This window comes from Egretta garzetta, unplaced genomic scaffold (assembly GCF_000687185.1).
Source record: "Egretta garzetta isolate BGI_Z169 unplaced genomic scaffold, ASM68718v1 scaffold134, whole genome shotgun sequence".
In the NCBI taxonomy this organism is placed as follows: domain Eukaryota; kingdom Metazoa; phylum Chordata; class Aves; order Pelecaniformes; family Ardeidae; genus Egretta; species Egretta garzetta.
Window position 1 is genome coordinate 40,038 of NW_009259422.1, and position 18,769 is coordinate 58,806.

At 48.4% G+C, this 18,769-nt stretch overlaps 2 protein-coding genes across 2 annotated transcripts; one reads left to right on the forward strand and one right to left on the reverse strand.

The window, feature by feature from the left end:
- Positions 1–305: 305 nt before the first annotated feature.
- LOC104124570 (transmembrane serine protease 5) lies at positions 306–6,819 on the forward strand. Its single transcript, XM_035892499.1, has 13 exons — positions 306–608; positions 749–869; positions 1,096–1,203; positions 1,525–1,641; positions 2,148–2,244; positions 2,554–2,667; positions 2,875–2,918; positions 3,050–3,212; positions 3,302–3,480; positions 3,834–3,932; positions 4,251–4,393; positions 4,680–4,832; positions 6,778–6,819. The coding sequence occupies exons 1-13, from the start codon at positions 306–308 to the stop codon at positions 6,817–6,819; spliced, it is 1,683 nt and encodes a 560-aa protein (XP_035748392.1).
- On the reverse strand, positions 5,285–18,768 carry ZW10 (zw10 kinetochore protein; the record flags this gene model as incomplete). Its single annotated transcript, XM_009636920.2, has 15 exons — positions 5,285–7,101; positions 8,089–8,291; positions 9,327–9,458; positions 9,931–10,061; positions 10,691–10,860; positions 11,579–11,650; positions 12,650–12,888; positions 13,377–13,559; positions 14,348–14,511; positions 15,176–15,367; positions 16,110–16,259; positions 17,161–17,320; positions 17,445–17,522; positions 17,690–17,791; positions 18,598–18,768. Coding segments are annotated over 15 exons (2,268 nt in total), but the record flags the coding sequence as incomplete, so codon positions are not given.
- Between the last annotated feature and the right edge of the window lies 1 nt (position 18,769).

Genomic DNA, 18,769 nt, shown 5'->3' on the forward strand with positions numbered 1-18,769 from the left:
AGCCCGACCTCGGGGAGTTGTAACCAGCGTCTCAGCACAGGTCTTGAGCAGCGTTGCAGCATGCAGCTCCCGTGGTGCTGGCGTGTGTCTGTCCGCTCCCCGGGGACCGACGGCCACACCGGCTGCTCAGCACAGCTTAATTTGTGGCACAACACGCGCGGTGCTGTTCGTTGACAGCACGAACCCTCAGCCTGAACCTGTGAGACAGGGCTATGGTGAAATATTCATAGGAGTTTCCCTGAGTAAATAGCATTAAAAATTCATTGATATTTTGAGCAATGAGCCATCAGCTCTATCTTTTGGGGATGGAGAAGTATGATCGCACTCGGCGCGACACCGGGGAGGGACAGGACCGTTTCCCCTGGGCTCCCCAGCCTGAGCAGCGCTTCTGGGAGCAGGGGGACTGGGGGGCAGGGGGGGTGCTGAGCAAGGCAGTGGGCGAGGGGGGGCCCCAAAACAAGGAGTCCCTTCAGCGTGGCGGCGGGTGCTGCGCGGTGCGCGTGCACGGCATTGAGCTGGGAGCGTGCGGAGGGAAACCCAAGCTGGTTCACAGGAGACCCGTGGGCTCGGATCCCAAACCAGCAGCTGCCCCGCTCCTTGCCGTCATGGTGAGAAGCGCTGCCTTGCCTTGCCCCCCTGCTCCAGCAGCCAGCCTGGGAAGCGGTGTCATGGCTTGAAGCTCGTCCCCTTCCACGAGACCTGGCCTTGGTCACTGATCTGCTCCCTGGGACTCCGCTCCTTTTCCTAGAGCCCAGCTGAGCCGTTTTCCGACAACCCGCCTCCCGTCGAGGACGCCGTGCAAAGCCACGGGAGCCTGACAGCAGAGCCGAGGAGGGAAGCAAGGAGGATACGGGCCTCCCCGGAACACGGTGGGTGAGCTATTTCTGGGCTTTGGGAACAGGGGGGCCCCCCGAGGCTTGACCTCCTGCAGAATCCATGGCCTTAGCTCACCTCCTCCTGGCACTGCGGGGAAAGGATTGGGTGAGTCCCAGGAACAGGCATATAACGACCCAGGGACTTCACGGGGGTGGTTGATAGTGCTGAGAGAGACACACAAGACCATGTTAATCCTCTCTCCATTTCTGTTTCTTAAAGATTCTGCTAATGCATCTCTTCAAGCTCTCTGCACCGCCAGGAGGCTGCTCCTGGTGCTCGGGGTCGCCGGGCTGCTGGCGGGGACGGCAGCTGGGGCATGGCTCCTAGGTCAGTGTCCTCTTGGGGACAGCCCTGCCGCTGCGGGCAGAGCCCGGCCGCCAAGCTGGCGAGCGAGTTGGGGGTGCTAGCAGCAGCGGTGGTAGCGATGGGGGCTGCTCGGTCGGTGAGCGGCGGCATGGGGTGGGGGGACAGGGCTGGCGCGGGCTCTGCTGTGCTGGTTGCTGTGGTCCCAGCAGCTGCAGCTGTGCCCGTTGGGAGGCTCATCACCTCTTCCAGCGGGCAGTGCCGGATCGTCCCAAATATTGTGCAGCCTCGGATACTGCCCAGGCTGCGTGAGTCCACCTCCACCCTCTCCTCTGTCTCCTGAAGTGAAACACCTGAAGAAGCCTCAGCCAGACCAGGGCTTCACCCCGCTGCAGGAGCCATATGCGACCCCAGCATGCAGTGACGGTGAAGAGGAAGACCCCGTGGTCCGTGGGGCTCCCAGTAGAGGTTTACATCTTTGCTTGTTGCCACAGAGGATGGGGAGCGGGGAGCAGTGTGCAGGACTGTGCCTGCCAAGCCCAGCAAGAACAGAAAAGATGCTCTTTAATAATAAATATCTCTTGCTGACCCACTAGCTGCTTTCAGCTGCATTTTGCGATGGTTTCACTTTGCTTTTAAGTCTTCCTGCATCCCCCAGGACTGAGGCCTCATTGCATGGAGGGATCCTGCAGCAAAGGCAGCTCTTTGCAGGACTCCTTTGCACGTAATCGCTCAGCAGAGCTGCCATGCAGGCACTGAGAATATGTAAATAGGTGCACGTATACTTTCTAATTGATTCAAATGGCTTTTTCTGGGGGTTTGGGTTGTTTTGTTTGTTTTAGATGTGCGTGACCCTCAACTGTGCTGGCCCTGCGCAAAACACTGCAAGGAAGGGAACTTGCAGGTCGCCTTTAATGGGATGGCTTTAGTGTCTTTCAGAATAAATGTGGCAAACTCCCTGCTGGAAGCACAAGTGGAAGGCCATCCCGGCTGGCTCCTGGCATGCCACGAGCGCTGGAATCTCTCCCTGGGCACCCTGCTCTGCCGGCAGCTCGGGTATCTCAGGTGGGCATGGTAGAGGCAGCCGCTTCCATCCCTACTCGCCCTTTTCCGAGGGGGATGATCGAGGGCTGGGAGGTTTCTCAGGGCAGCGGTGCCAGACAGCAGAGCTCCCTGGTGAACACAGGGCAGAAAGCGGGGCTCAGGCTGGCATGGGGACCTGCGAGAAGAGCTGCAGAAGATCCTTCCTGCCGAGGAGGCTCATTCCCAGCTGCCAGAGCAGCAGGATTGTGGACCATTCCCACAGCAGGGTTAAATTCCTGATCCCTTAGCAGGTCCCCAGCCCTTCCCAGGACATTACTGTTGCTTCTGCAGAATGACCCATCAGAAAGGAGTCAACCTGACGGACGTCAAGGTGAATGACACACAGGAGTTCGTTCAGGTGAGACCCCCCCAGGAAGGGAGCCCGGAGGACATGTGGCAGGTCAGGTAAGGGCAGGTCTGGGGGAAGCAGAGTTTGCTGGCGGGGCTGAAAAAACCAGAGGCCTTTCTTTCAGGCTTAAGAACACAGAAAACTGTCCTGGTTTTGTGCAGTAAGCGGCGCCTTTGGGGGCTGCCGCAGCTGCCCTGGAGCTCCCTAATGCCCCAGGGATTGCGGTTCATGTGTATTCTGACCAAAGGCTTATTCCTGCGCAGGAGCGGCTGTGAATCGGGTCGAATCGTGGCTCTGAAATGCTCAGGTGAGTGCCCCTCTCCTGTGTCCCCAAGACCTCCACCTGGATCTAGCAGTTTCTTCGCCTCCCTCACCCTCCAGCCTGAGGGTCTGGCACCCGGAGCTTCACCCGACGCGTGCTCCCCGGCTGCCTTGCAGAGTGCGGGCTGCGCCCCGGTGCTGCGCGGGTGGTTGGGGGGGCTGACGTGCCCCCCGGGCGCTGGCCCTGGCAGGTCAGCGTGTACCAGGGCTCCCAGCACCACTGCGGAGGCTCGCTGCTGGCTCGCGAATGGATCGTCACGGCGGCTCACTGCGTGCACAGGTACTTCTGGAGGTGCCGAGTACTCGCTCTTACCCCAGGCCTGGGCGCTTGTTGCCCGACCGTAAGAGGTACGCTGTGTTTCTGCTCAGTTACAGGCAGCTTCAAGCCTCCACCTGGCTGGTTTTTGCAGGCGTTACCACCCATGGCTTGATCAAGCAGGAGGCTGGGGTATCAGTAAAGAAAATAATTTACCACCCGCTTTATAACGACAATAGCCTCGACTACGACATTGCTCTGATGAAGCTCCAAGTCCCCCTGAATTTCTCAGGTATGATGCTGTTGTGTCCGTCTCCCATCTGTGGAGTTGTCTGTCTTATCCCACAGTTAAGAGATGGCCAAAACCCAGCCTCTTCTGAACCTACCATTTCAGAGCAGCTCTTTAAGGATATCCAGCCTGGCACCTGGGGGCCAGCACGCACAGCAGCGTGGTGTTTGGAACTGTGCCAGAGCTGTGAATTAATGGGAAGGTGGCTGTGGGAGCTGACGTCTCCAGCGTGCCCGGCCCGGGCCTCTTTCACTGCGGGCTGGTAGCCCCGCAGCCCTTCCCTGCCTGCTCGTGCCCAGCCCAACACAAAGCTGTCCCCGCTGGCCTGGCCCTCAGCCCTGTCACCTTCTTACCAGATGCCATCCGCGCTGTGTGTCTGCCCCCCTCTCACCAGGACCTCTTCCAAGGCACGCAGTGTTGGGTCTCCGGCTGGGGCTATACCAGACCAGACCAAGGTAAGCTCCCATTTTGTCCCTGCCACTCAGCACCAACCAGAGGCTTTCTCCTTGCTCCCCACCGGCCCTGTCCAGCCCCTTCCGTGCTGCGTGTGAGCTTGCAAATGCCCCCTCCTGCCTTCATCCCACCCCTGCTCCAGCAGCTCTGCAACCCACGTTCACAGCTCCGGCGTGCCTGGCTATATTTAATCCCATAAAGGTAATCCCAAAAAGGTAATCCCATCTTTCCCATCATCTTCTGACTTCTCCAGCTGGTGCCCTGCTTGTCCCCTCTTGCTCCCTGCAGGTCGTTTCCCTCTTGGTTCTTTCTCTCCCCAGTGCAGGTTACCGACACGCTGAAGGAAGCGCTCGTTCCCTTAATCGGTACCAAGAGGTGCAACAGTTCGTGCATGTACGCAGGCGAGCTCACTGCCAGGATGCTGTGTGCTGGCTACCTGCACGGGAAAATAGATGCGTGCCAGGTAACAGGAGGGAGCAAGTGGTGCTTGCCGGGTGTGCATAGCAGGCGTGGGAAGGGGCTGATGTGTTGGGTGGCCCTGTTAGGCTCCAGCAAATGCTGGGGTTTGTGGCAAAAGCTTGCAGTAAACAGGGTAGGTAAAACTGTGTAGGGTAGCGCTGGGCCCGTTGCATCTTGCACTGCAGCGTGGAGCCCGTGCACGGATGTTGGGCTGAGGTTTAGCTGTCTGTATAGACGGAGCACTGGAAACCTTGCAGAGCTGCTTCCTCCGTCCTTGCTCTGTCTCGCAGGGTGACAGCGGGGGCCCCCTGGTTTGCCAGGATGGATTTGCGTGGCGCTTGGTAGGCATCGTGAGCTGGGGCCAGGGCTGTGCCGAACCCAACCACCCTGGGGTTTATACCAACGTGGCTCAGCTGCTGCCATGGATTTATCGCATCACCGAGGTAAGTGGGAGCAAGCGAAGGCGGATGGGCAGCCTGCCCTACAGCCATGGACAAATCCCAGTGCTAGCATCCTCTTTTAAACTCTTTCCTTCACTACCCTATGCTCACCCTTGACACATGAACCTCTGGGACAGCCTCTTTTATGGTACTGATTCCTTTCTTTGCTGTTTTCTTTTTTTTTTTTTTTTTTTTTTTTTTTTTTTTTTTTTTTACTAGACCTACTAGAAATAAGGCAAGAAGCGACTTCACAGAGCAACGCTTTGCCCTTTCCACACAGTAGGTGAAGAATGGTCCAGAACCGATTCATACTGTGCCACTGTAACCCTAACAGAATCCCCAGACAACACTGGAAAGCATGTTCAGTATAAATAGTTTATTAAAGAAAATAGCAAATTACATTTCTGTGAACAATCCACGTGGGAGAAGTGGTGTTTTTCAAAATACAACGGTTTTTGGATTGCTCTGTGTAAAGGGGCAGGGGATCCCGTGAGATCCAAGTGTTACGGGAACACTCTCAGCCTTCAGATAAATTATTTGGAGGGGAAGAAGAGAGAAAGCTGGAGTTGTAAGTGGCAGTCGGACTTTGCTTCACGATCTCCCTTCCGTGCTGCATTCCCACGTGCTGGACTCAGTCCAACTGCCAATTTGCCTGCATTTGCCCCCTGCCTGTGCCAGTTAAAGCCAGAAACAGAAGGGTCTCCTCACCACCCGCCACGGCTGTGCCTGGCTGACCCAGCAGGCAGAACGGCCACTCAGCTCTGCAATGACTTAGGGGCAACGTGAAAGCCAGCTGCGATTCAGGCCCTGCACAGACTCTTGGAAATGTGAGCAGAAGGCAGACAAAAGTGCAAATGAGAAAAGGACACAACAGTAGGTAACGGATTAAAACATTGAGCCCTGTGATCGAAACTTTTGTAAGCAGGTTGTAAGCGCTACATGGTAGGAAATACTTTGTTCCGTGTCTGCAGCAACTGGGCTGTGTTTTAATGAATGCTCTTGGTGAGCTTTTCAGTTAAAAGAAATGTAGGTTTCTCAAAATCTCAAACATAGACTTTTGTAACTTGAAAGATAATGCTATGAGTGCACACTTTGTTCCCTTCTTATGTTCATTTACATTTCCCTCATTGTTCTCAAAGGACAGAAAATTTACTACCAGAAAGACAACAGATGCCAGACCTACCTAGTTCACACACAACACAAAGGTAAAGGAGCTGAACTGGCTTCTACAGCTGATCAAGTGAGACTGAACAATTCTAAGTCAGTTTTAAGATATTTCCCGTAAGGAATTTTGCCCCTTGTGCAAAACCCTGTGACTTGATAAACGGCTCACTAGGAAGAGGATCTCCTCTCCCCCCAGTCCTCCCTAATTTTTCACTCTCTTGAGGTTTGCTTTTCAGGGAAACCTGAGGTGGGAAAGAGCAAAGTTTGGCACTTCAGCATTCTTAGGGTATCAAAAGCTATCAAAGTCTGTGGGTTTCACATGTAATTTGCAGGGACAGAAGAGGTAAGACACAAAGGGGCTACGTGGCCCCCGATGTAAAACTGCATAGATAAGATTCACTACTGAGAAATAAAAATCCCTCTACAAGACCCTTAAGCAAGCAAGCTTGAGCTGACGTTATACAGCGCCCTGCATGAGAGGCCCATCTGACAGCAGCACCTCTTCTCACAAAGAGATGTCGGATACAAGATTTGAGTTATTTCTATGCTGGGCTTAACAGGAAGATGAAATCCTAGAGAATGGAAATTAGCGAACATCACAAGCAGCATCTCTTCGTCACCAGGACCGTACACCTTCCAGCTCACAAAGGAAAACCCGGATCTGGGCAGAACACTCCTGGGGAGCACAGCAGGAGACTGAATTTTCAAGCCCAAACTCCGTCTGCCTGGCAGATGGAGCACAAGCACTTGGTGTCTGTGTTACCCCTTGATTTTCTGGTCCCAGACTCCCAGAGCCACCCTCTTTGCCCTACAAACACTGAGCTAGGAAACATTTCTTCTCCCTCAGCCAAGGCCCCAGGAAGCACTTACCTAACATAAGCTTTTTATACCAGTACAAGTAAGAAGAGTCAAATCCAAAAAATATTTGAAAGTCTCAATTTGCTCTTGCATTATCAGAAGATGCAACACAGAGGAGTAAACACACAGTTACTTAATTTTGGCCAGTGCTGCTGCTCTCCTTTCTGTGTTCTGGAACAAGGCTCGGATCAGACTCTTCACTTCAGCTGCGGAGAATTCAGCTGCAAGAGGCCCCTTCCCATCTGCCCACCTACGTGGGAGAGAAAGAAGGAAACACCACGTTAAAACAAGCCCTTGAGCGCTCCTTACAGTGGTAAGTCTGAAGGCAAAACAAATCCAATTAGCAGCCTATTAGCTGTATGCAACTCGAGTCCAGAATTGTTTAGCTAGGTATATGAAGCAACAGGCTGTGAGGTGATTTTTGCACTCGATGCAAACTGTACCTTTTCCTTCTCCAAAATAAGCCTGTCTGCAAAATTCCCATTCACCTCCCAAACAGGGGGAAAAAGAAAAAGTGGTTTATGCCCAGGCGGAAGAGTTGGGGACCTTTGGTGTCTAACATTGTTCCAACAGCAGCAAGGAGCAGGGCACAGGAAAGGAACTGCCTTCCCTGTGTGCTTTCTCCATGCCTGCTACCTTTTCAGTTTAGCCTGCTGAGGACAGTGTGTTTTCTTGCCATTCAGACGTATGCGTGAGGCAGCTGTGAAGAGGGAATGTCTAGCTTCTGACAACTCATGCCAACTAAAGTAATAGAAGTAATTATGCAAATCCTCATGCATAATTCAGATGAATCCCCCTTGCAAGTTAAAAGAAGCAAGAAACAGCATCTAAAGAGCAGAGGCCGATCATGCGGAACGATTGCAGCAGCAAGGCACAGCTAACATCAAAAGCAGTAAGCAAGATGCCAGGCTGCTTACCGTGAAATACTTCTGAGCTTAGAGAAGCCAAGGGGGATGCACAATCACTCTGTGGTTGGCTCTCCTGTGGCATTTCGGTTTTTTTACCGTTGCTTTTTCCTTTGCAGGAGGCAGCTGAATATATGAGCAAGCTTGAAACGGACTATAAGCACAGAGCCAAGAAACAGCCCCAGGAGCAGTTATCTGATCCTTATTAACGGCGACTGCCTTGCATCTGAGCAGTCCCCCGAGCGCCGTGCCCTGCTGCTGTCAGACCGCTTCTCAGCTCCCTGTTACTGGGGTGAAGAACTAACTGAAAAGGAAGAAAGGAAGACACCTACTGATCCACTATTTCTTGGAGGTTGGCTTGCAAGATGATCATCAGCTCTTTGAACGTCATCCATTTCTGCACATAGACTGGAACTTCCTCCTGGTATTTCTTATTTTTGTCGTCTTCAGGTAATGGGGTGAAAACTTGGGGTCCTTCCTCCACCATGGTCCTACAAAGGGAGTACAACCTATCTGCATCTTCTGCAGAGATATCCTGGAATTGAACAAAGGTTAACAGGGGAGCAGTTAGATTTATTTTTGGAGCGCCAAGCAGTAAGTGAAACGAAGAAAGGTGGCTCTGTGTGTGAAGATGAAGGCAGTAGGTTAGATCACATTTAACGTTCTCAAGCTAATGTAACCTATTTCATGAATAGCTACTTCGGCAAGTTCTCAGCGACTGCCTCAGAACAACGGTTGTGCTTCTGAACAGCGTATCTCAGTGCAATAGCAAGCATTTCTCTGTGAAGCAGAAGTGTTATGATGAAAGTCTGAACAGTTTACAAGGTAATTACTCGGGCACTGCCAGCCCAACGACGAAAGCCAAGCTTTTTGGCAGGCACAGCCTGACCAAGTGTCCTGTAAACTAGCTGTTATGGGAAAAGAGCACTCACTGGCCTAATGCACAGTGGGAAGGCTCTTTGGATGCAGACTACAACTAGAACAGATGCACTAACATATTTCTATCATTTGCTGTGAAAACATATTTTAATTAAGAAATGTATCAGGATAGCTATACTTGACCCAAGGTAACCTGACGATCACTTAAACACAGTACTGGGAGCCAAATGGAGATTTAACCAGATAAGAATTTCAGTTTGAAATGCCACAGGTATTTCGGCATCTGGTGCCTGGATAGGATGGAGAGGCTGATTAGAGAGGCACAGACTAAAAATGTATCAGAATAGATGGAGTCTGAGACAACAGTTAACTCCTGTGCCCTGAACAAAGAAAAAGAGATTGATTCTACTTTATAGGAGGAGTGACAAACCTAAATCCAAATTAAGATGAGATCACGGCCACTTCCCCGACTCTCCCCTTGACTACAGAGTCATGGAAGAGTATATATGGTCTCAACTGGACGTGAGTTATTGGTATCTTGGCTATTTCCCACAGACAGGACCACAATTATCATTTCTACCTGAAAGATAACTGTTCCCCTGAAACCTGATCTTGGAAAGAACTTCTGGAGGTCACACATGCCACCTGGTCACACCACCCTATGCCTGGCATGGCCATCTCATGCAGTTACCTCTAGGGCAGCAATCCTAGTGACAATCTCCGAGAGCGCTGTGTTCAGTAAAGTCCCCATGGCCTTGCAGTATACGTTCACCGGAAGGACATCTTGCCAGACTTTTCCCAGTCTTTTCAACTGATGCAATACCTGGAAGACAACAGCTCTGTGTTATCTACACGTTATCAAAAAGAACACTGAGAGTCGCCGAATGATAAGGTGACCACATATGGTGAGAAACCCGTTTGAAAGATGCAAAAGGCAATGAAGTATCCTGCTGTCACGTAGAGCAGACGCTCCTAGGAAAAAATGCAACGTTTTCAGTTTGCATTAAGGCTCATCAAAAGCGTGACAGATCTGTTCCTTGAAAAATGAAAAACATTAGCAAAAATTCAAGATTAAGAAGCTGTTCATTTCAACTTGGAGCAAGAGGAACTCAGCTACTCCAATTTTACAAAAAGACACAACCGGGGAAAAAATATCGTGCCAGAAAACTGTTGTTCTGAGAAGTTGCATTCTGCTGAAACACCGCGCAGTTCTCAGGACTGAGGTTACACACTGTGCCTTCCCAAGGACAACATCTACAGACGATGGGATATTTGGCTTTGATTGCCTTGCTTACCTGCCTTATTGCCTTGTTTGCTGCACAGTAATTTTCCTCATCATCCATATTAGAAAAATTCCTGGCACTTGACAGCCTCTCCAGGATTTCTCCTTTCTGCACTCGCATCTGGGCCAGAAAACACTCCATCCCTTTAGGAGCAAAAACAAGCAGAGAGAAGCAATTAAGCAATTACTAAATTTGCTCTGCCAATTTAGAGACTGTAAGTGCTGAATAATGAACTTATTAGAATGTTTTATTTTTAAAGGAATTTCCAGCCTCTAAACAGTCTCATAGAGCAAATTTTACAGTCGCGGTAAGCTCTCGCACAGCTTGCATTGCTACAACACTTTCAAAAAAGAGCTGCATGGTAAAATTAACTATGGATGACAGGCTTCTATTAGGCTTATACAAACTTATCTCAGAATTTGTTTCCCTAGAATAAGCTAAAGAAAGTATCAATGGACTGAGCAGCAGATCCCAAAATATCTGAGTGCTACAACGTCTTGCTGGATAATGCTCTGTTCTTGGAACTACGTGCTAGACACGAAGAGTTGGGTTTCAAAGAGTAAAGCCCTAAACAGCCGTCCTGCTTACAGCCGTAACGCTCTGTCAGACTTCCCGATCTAGAAAATGTCCTTGCTACTTGTTCAAAACTCTTAAATAACAACCCGCTGCTCGAGTCAGTAGCTGCACTTACATTAAATCGTTCAGCATGAAATGCCAGGATTAATTACCATGTCATCCATTGATACATTTAAATACTGAGAGGCAAAATTACCAAGTCTCCTAAAACCAGGTACCAGATCTACAAAGGTAGCTGCTCCGTCGCACAGGATGTTAGTCAGGCGATATCGGAACTGGTGTCCCAGGGTGAGCAAGTGGTGAGCAATATACATGCAGTTGTTGTGGTGAATGGCTGCCAGCTGGGGTAATTTCTGAAGGTTCTCCCTGTCCCAGGAAGGAGGAAGAGAAAAGGAAGAAATGTATTTATTTAGACCAGGCTCTGTTAAAAAAATTGTCACACCTACCCTAGAGAAACTCACGATCTGTCTCGGACAGATGTTGCAAGTAACCGTGGGCAATGCCTGATAAAGACATCAGTCAGAATAAAAGCGTTTAACCTGCTGTCACATCCACATATGAACTTACAGGAAAGGAGTTCCATGGCTAGTGAAATGGCACTTTGGTGTTTGAACCATGTATTATATCCACCTTGTTTCTAGAAAGGGACTTTCAAACGGGAAGATACTTTGTTTTAGCAAAGTTATGGTGAGGAAAAGAGAGAGAAGTCCTTCTCAGTAATACCCCAGTGTTCTCTGACAGAATTGTATCCTTTCAGTCTTCACTGCTCTTCTTTTTTACAGGAAAAACACCATGAAAAACCTCTGCATCGGACCTGCGGTCAAAGTTATGTGACTGGATTCAAACACAACTGTTCTAAGAACTGCAACTATCTCCTTGGTCATAAGACTGCCGACTCGGAAACTCTCAAGCACCTATTTTGCAGCAGGTACAATTTAATCATAGATTAAGAGTACTAGATTTTGCTGCTGCAGGAAGCCCTTAGTGATCTCTGGCTGTGGTGGACAAACTGGGGACAAGTAGGGCTGTTCCAATAGCGTTCTCTCTCCGAAACAGGCCCTAGGTAATACACACGCACACTTACTTGTGGTACGTTGGCACTACATCATAGAAGAGCTGGAATATGTTCCGGACAGAGTAGAAGAGTTGTATACAGCTACAAGGAAAATAAGGTTCACGTTAGTTTGTCAGCAGAATGTCTGTCTTGTTCACAAGTGACCCTCAACCTTCTCCAAAACAAGTTTTTATTAGTGGCAAAGCACGGGCAGTGAAGTACTGGCACAAAGAGTAGATTGTCAGGATCAATTACAGCCATGTCAACAAAGGCAACATTCTGGGAAATCCACAAAGGCTGTGACGACCTTGTGAATTCAGTGTAGAAAAGACAAGCTTCAGACCACATGTCAGGAGGGAGATATACGAAACCCCAGGAACAAAGGGGACAGTGTCCCTTCCCCACCAGGTGTGCATAAATAGTCAGCCCTCTGTCTGCCACGGCACACTGAAAGGCATTCAGTACCTAGGCAGCTCTCCTTGTGGTCTTCAGTTTTTTAAGCAGACCGTATGTCGTTCCTCAAAACGCTTAATTGTTTTCTCTGAAGAGCACTGCCAGATGCGGAGCTGGAGTTCTTTGCTTTCCCCCGGCACAAGAAAGCAAGAACTCATCTCAGAACAGGTGCCATCACTTATCATTTGGTTTGAAAAAAAGAGATGGTTTTGATTTTTCTAAGCAACTGACTGCTAACATAGGATAAAACATTGAAGTGAAAGCTGCAGTAGTGTTTCTCCTGACTAAAAGACTGAAGCTGTGAACTACATTGTGCGTACTAGGGAGTTTACCATGTTTTCGCTGCTTTAACAGCTAAAATGTGATAAAGTGTACCTGCCTGTTCCCTGAGAAGGCAAGTCTGAAAGGCTCCTTAACCTGAGCAGTGCAGGGAACACAGTCCGCAGCTGTTCCTGCTGCACCGGTCTACTGCAAGAACCCAGGGACGCATCCTCCAGCCAAAACAGAGAGTAACTTTAACAATCGAGTCTAACTTTCAAGTATTTTCTGTTCTTCTGCAGTTCTGTTACCTATTAACAGATGCTTGGTGTTGCCAAAAGCAGTAAGTATCTGACACCCAAGAGTTACCCGCTGATATACAATTCCTACCACTGATCTGTGCTGGCTGTAGCCTCCAACAGCGTCTGATAAGCCAGCTCCATCAGCTGCTCCACTGATGAACTGATGCGGCATGTGGGCAGAGAAAATGTGTACTGGCTCAGTTTAGTCTCGTTCTCCAAATTCACCATGTCGTTATGCAGAAGCTTAGGAGTTTTTTGCATTTTTAAGTGATCTCCTGCCCCAGGATCAGGAAGCCTTGGTAGGGCTACAGAGGAATCGGGCGAGATCTAAGGGAAAACAAGAGAGAAGTAAAATATAATTTAGAGCCCACAGAGAGGACACTGTGCAAGACTACCTTGAGTCTTAAATCTCTGTTATTCAATGTTTTGTAAACACAAGGCTGCAGAAGCCCCCTAAGACTGCTGGAAGTCTCCTGGCTTACAAACGATACAGCAGACCACGGAACAGTCTATATGGTGTTGCATGCCTAGAAGCAACCCAGGAAGTAATTCTCTAATTTTTCTTATGCTTATGATACTAGCCAGAAAAGCCCGTGCAAGCCAGCTTCAAGTATTTTAAGAAACATCTTGTTAGTGAAATAACCCTCTTGAGCACTATTAGAAAAGGTTTTGAAACTGTTGTTTGCCCAGGTCCCCAAATAATCAAGAGTATTCAGTGCTCCACAAAAGATGGGCTTGACTGTTCTAGACAAGCCTGCTTCAACAGCTGAGCTATTTTTTCACATACAAAACCAGTGTACTGCACCAACAGTCACCTTTACAGTATTGTGTATTTCTGAAGTCATCAGGTTTCTGGCCGCTACAATCACATCCTGGCACTTCTTGTTAGCGAAGTGGGCATTGACGTTACGGGCATATTTCAGTAAGTCGGTTGTGTCTCCTTTCAAAAACCGCATCTTCTTCAAGGCTTTTTCAAATTCTTCTGTGGATTTAATCACCTGAGAAGAGCAGACACATATTCTACGTTAACAGAGTTTCCTAAAATGAAAGACATAAATTTAAGTTGGGTACAAACGCTTCCACTCAGCTGAAAGCAAAGGATGAAACTAGGATTTAGAGGGCACTAACCATCTGACAGCTTTTCAGCAATCTTTTGGAAAAAGCTGGCTCAGCTGGGGGCCGTGATCGCACAATAATACAGTGTTTGAACTGCAGCTTTGTCGTCCCCCCCTCCGACTGTGCTGGCAACCTACTTCAAAAACCAGAGGAGCAAGACGATCAAATTTCATTCCACTGGACTACCTGGGGCAAAGGGACCGGGAGGTTTATTCTACCACTGCTTCTGTTTGAAACAGCCCCCTCTCCAGGAAAAGGAGCTCTTGGCATTCTTCACTAGCAGTAAGTTCTCTTTTACGTATGTAGTTTTGAAAAAAAATTATGTAGCCTATGCAAGAAACCCCTGTGATCATCAACAACAAATACAAACAGAGCAGTCAGTCCTCAGGCAGCCAGCCGGGCAAGCTGCACTGCCCAGTCATCACCTTCAGCCTCTCACAGAGGCTCAGACAAGCACCTTACATTGCACACCCTGGAAGTCCCCAGCCCTTAACGAAATATGGCCAAATTCCACAGGTCAGAGACCTTGCACGCTTAACATGACAGGAAACACAAGGCACAGCTTATCTGAGAGAAATATACAATTCCAGATTAGCAAAACACAGCTTTTTGTTCAAGCTGGCCATCTGGCATTTCCACTGCATAGATGTGAATGATTTTTGAGACCTACCTCAATATACTGCTCTAGTTTGCTGCTATTGGTTGGGATTGAATTCACCAGACAGTTCTGAATGAGGCAGTCCGATAACTCTTCCCATATCATATCACCTAGCAGTTCTGCGAGTGTAACTCTGCTCTCCTTTTTATCTTCCGCAGGCTGTTCAAGAGGCACATCTGGATTCAAGGGAACAGAAATTAATTTTAATGCACCAGACCTGGACCAGATCCTTCACCAGGTCATTCAGTCGTTCCTGTCAGAACAGCATCTACCAGCTCTTCCATAACCTTATAATGGAGGTATAAATCCAGGCCATTATGCTGGGCCTGTGGCATTGCCTACCTGACCAAAAGATGACTGAATTTATGTGTAAACTGAGCCCGCTTTCCCAGTATGTTTACTTCATGAAATGCTAGCACAGCCCAGGCTGGTTTCTAGCCAGTGGAAGATCCTGCACGTGACCAGCCTGACTGAGGGAACTCCCTGGATTGCATCACGACTTCCACCCTTTAGACCCACGGCATGCAAAGATCTTCAATCCAGTGACCGGTTTGTAACAAAATACATTTACCAAAAAATTAATTCCTTCATCCCTTTGAGCCAAAATGCTTCCCTCCTTCATCTTCCCAGCTCTGTGAATGCTGGGTCACCGCTAAGTCCAGTCTGACAAGGTGCCAAGCTGTCCGAGAGCACAGCGTAGCAAGTTAACATTAAAAGCTGCTTAGACCTTATGCACAATTCAATACTGCTTGACAAGCAGATATTCTAGAAAGCTTTTGCTCCAATTACGTGAACAAGGTACTGATCTCAGTCTAATTCCGAAAGGGAGAAACTACCTACTCAGCAGATATTTGTGGAGAACTTCAAAAATAAGCTTCATCTTGTCAAAAACCTCCATAGGAGAGGAATGATCCAAGTTAGGCTCCTCAGACTTAAAACGTAGGATGAACACATCTGACTGTTCCTCTGTGAATGGCTGAAGAGAGGGGTATGAAATCAGTGGCTTGAGGATGTATTTCAGCAACAATTGGCCTGAGAAACGAAAAAAAAAAAAAGTTGTTTTCCAACAGCAGAAGGCAGGCGGTTTGGTCCAGTGAGGCCCAACCCTGACTATTTTGGATATAGAGATTCTTCGCATGAGATGGAAGAAACATTCTCTGGGCTAGCTGTATCAGGGAACAGCTGAAGTATGGGTGTATTTATCTGTATGAGGTAAAATGCTGGATTTGGTTCCATTAAAGACAATTTTACTCATGGAAAACACATATGGAGGCCTAACAAAGAGCAGATATTTAATGTAAAGTGAAAACCACCTTAAACAGCTAGAAGCATGGAATCCTGTTTTAGTATCTGCCATACTCCTCGATTTATTTTATCAACACCTGAGAATGCTGAAGCCCAGAGGCTGCCTGGAACCAACAGTCTTGGGTTTGGTAGATGAGGAGGCTGTAACTGGAAAAACTCTTTAAACATCAGGCTATGAAACCACGATCAAGCCACAGATCAAACCAGTATACCAGAGTAAATTGACAGGAAAGGATAAATAATTCCGGAAAAATAATAAGATAAATAGAGGATAAATAATTTCCTATTAATTAATAAGAACCAGAGCATTCACCTCACGCTCAGTGGGAACACAAGCCAAGAGAGAAAGAAATCTTCCAGTGTACCGCTGAAGCGAACTGGATCTCGATATCCATCTTAAGCAAAGTCTGAACTCATATCCACGAGGGCTACTACAGCTATGTTTATCTGGATCCACGGTCTGTCTTACCAAAAATTTTAAGCTTGGTGTGCAGTTCTCCTAGGACAGCAAATGCCTGCAGCACAGAAGCAACAGGTGGGCCAGCAATGTCCTCCTCTTTCGATGGCACTATGCGTAAGTGCAGTTCTGAATGCATCGCTGACTCCAGGCTGCTGCTTTCTACAGAAAAAGAAGAACCATCTCTCTGTCAGAGCGTGGTCTGAGACACTGCATTCCTCAGGTGGCAGCTAAAGCAACATTCTACCTCTCTGCATCTCCGCAAAACACAGTCCCTTTAAAAGAGCATCCAAGGAGGATACTGAGTTCCCTGTGTTACCGATAAGGACAATGGAATGAGAATCAGTCTCTTACAATGACCCAGAATTTTCATTTCAGTTGCCTTGCAATTGAATGACACTTAGTGACAATCGCTTTCCTTCCCCTCTTCTCCCCATTTCAAGTCAAATCCAAAGGAAGAGGTTTTTTTCTTTTCCAAAGGAAAAGTTTGTGTTTCGATGAAGACAGCAACAGACAGACTCCTGAGCAGTTCTTGCAATTGGCTGCCTGCAACAAAAGCAGCAACCTGAAAACCTGTCGGAGAAGGTAAAAGTATCCTTATAACTAGCCTAGTGGGGAAATGTGTTCAGGCTGAATGAATGTGTCAGAAAACTCTTCCAGCTACTACGCCAAATCAGCCATTAGTAATAAGCAACCTGAAAGTTCGGCCCTGCTGATTTCCTCAGGAGCAGCAGCTTTGCAGAAGAGCACCCCTTTCCTGATATTCCATGAGACTAAAAAAGTACTCAGAGGCTGGTCGCTGTTTTAATCTCTGCTTCAACATTTTCTAACAAATATGGCAGATGAGGCAGATGAACCTTCAAAACCCTGTTTAAAACCTACTGACTACACCGAATTGCTTGTGGTAGCACCTAAATACTCCAGGAATAGAGCAGCAGAAAGAGCTCCTTTAAACCAACCTTAGCTCAACAGTATTACTGTATTTCCCATCTTGTAGGGACTGGAAACCAGGCAGTTCAACCAGTGAAGCAAAAACAGTGAAACAAACGAGAACTGGGAGTACCTTTTGAAGAAGGAAGCTTCCATACAGCCAGTTTCTGCCATTCCTCTCCTAGATGATAGAGGATGTTCTGTGTCTGCACTGTGAGCTCTGTGCCTAGTGCTTTCAGGATCTTCAGCTCAAAGCCCTTGCGGGATTCCAGCATTTTCAGGCTGCTTCGTGCCTGGTGGTAAAGACCGAACACAAAACGTGGGTAAGTGTTGCCCTTGCTAATGAAAAGCGTCTTGTGAACTTTATTGAAAGTGTATACAAACAATATCGTCACGTACTTAACAGATCATTATTACCTTTTCCAGTTGTTGAGCTGCTGCAACGTACTTCTTTTCCAGCAAGGCAGTGTTGTACTCTTTAATAGCGGTATCAAACTGCAAGAAAGAGATTCCTATGTCACTGTGTATCTACTAGACAACGATTGTTTAAACAACATGGCTAGAGACAGGGGAGCCATAGACAGTTATAATGCCACAGACTGAGCACCAGAGAGGATGACTACTGACTGCTTCAAGATTTTTAAGCCGCTCCCTCCCCTCACCTCCTGTAGCTTTTTCAGAATACTCAGAACCAGCGTGTCTCGCTCCAACTGCTGCTTCAGTTCAGTGAACTCAGCAACAGCGACGTTTAGATCTCGCTGAACCTAAAAGAACAAAATTTCAGTTCATTTACAGCAAGCAAATGTTATTGGATACCTGTCCTTTAAATCACCTATTGTTATCACTTTTAAAAGTACTTCTGTTACTAGAACAATTTGTTGAGAAGGAAAAAGGCTCCATCCATTTTACTCCTTGCTAGGAAAGTCCTTATAAGCACTGGAAACACTTATAAATTGGTTTCTCTTTTAGTACGTTACAGGTTTTTTAAAGGCACTGTAAGGAAATTTAAGTCTTAAAAGGCAGTCAAAAGGACTTCAGTGTTCCTTTAACACAGCCTTTTAAAATGCAACAATGCTTGAACTAAGCCAAAAGTTAATTCTCATAATTCACACCACTATAGACCCCCACATGCTGGAAAATCAAAGCAGCAAACGGAGAGCGGCTCTGCACTGGGCCTGCAGGAGCTGCTCGTGTTCTCCTTGAAGACTTCAGTGAACGTGCACAGGTATGGTTTTGGTTGCCGTTCTGCCCCAAATCACGGTGGGACCGATGCTCAGCCAGTCCAGTCCCGTGTCACACCCTCCTCTGCTCATTTCTGACGGAAAGCCGTGTGCCACGCCTTCCCACCTGCGCAACGGAGCGCAAACCACGAGGCAGCCCTTAATGACAGCTCTTCACGACGCAACACGCGCCTCTGCAGCGTGCGTCACCTAAAGGCGCTTTTTTGGGGTGATACCATACAGGGTTCTGGGTCAGGAGGCCTCCTCCCCGAATCCCCACGCGACACACCGACACAGGGGGGTGGCTACAGGTTTGGGACGGAAGCGAGCGGCATGCGGGGCGCTGTCACCTCGTTTTCTATCCCCGCTTTCAGCAGGTCGATGTTGCTGGAGAGCCCGTCCACCTGCAGCACCAAGTCCTCGGCGCTCTGCATGCTGGGCAGGAACTCGTTGTACTTCTTGTTGATCATGTTGCACACCTCTCCCTGAGGAAGAGCGATCGTCGCGGCCACCACCGTGGCG

Coding starts and splice junctions, on each gene's coding strand:
- LOC104124570 (XM_035892499.1), top strand. CDS start 306: ATGGAGAAGTATGATCGCACTCGGCGCGACACCGGGGAGGGACAGGAC. Junction 1,204..1,524: donor AGCTGGGGCATGGCTCCTAG/GTCAGTGTCCTC, acceptor TGTCTCCTGAAG/TGAAACACCTGAAGAAGCCT. Junction 1,642..2,147: donor CGTGGTCCGTGGGGCTCCCA/GTAGAGGTTTAC, acceptor CCCTGCTGGAAG/CACAAGTGGAAGGCCATCCC.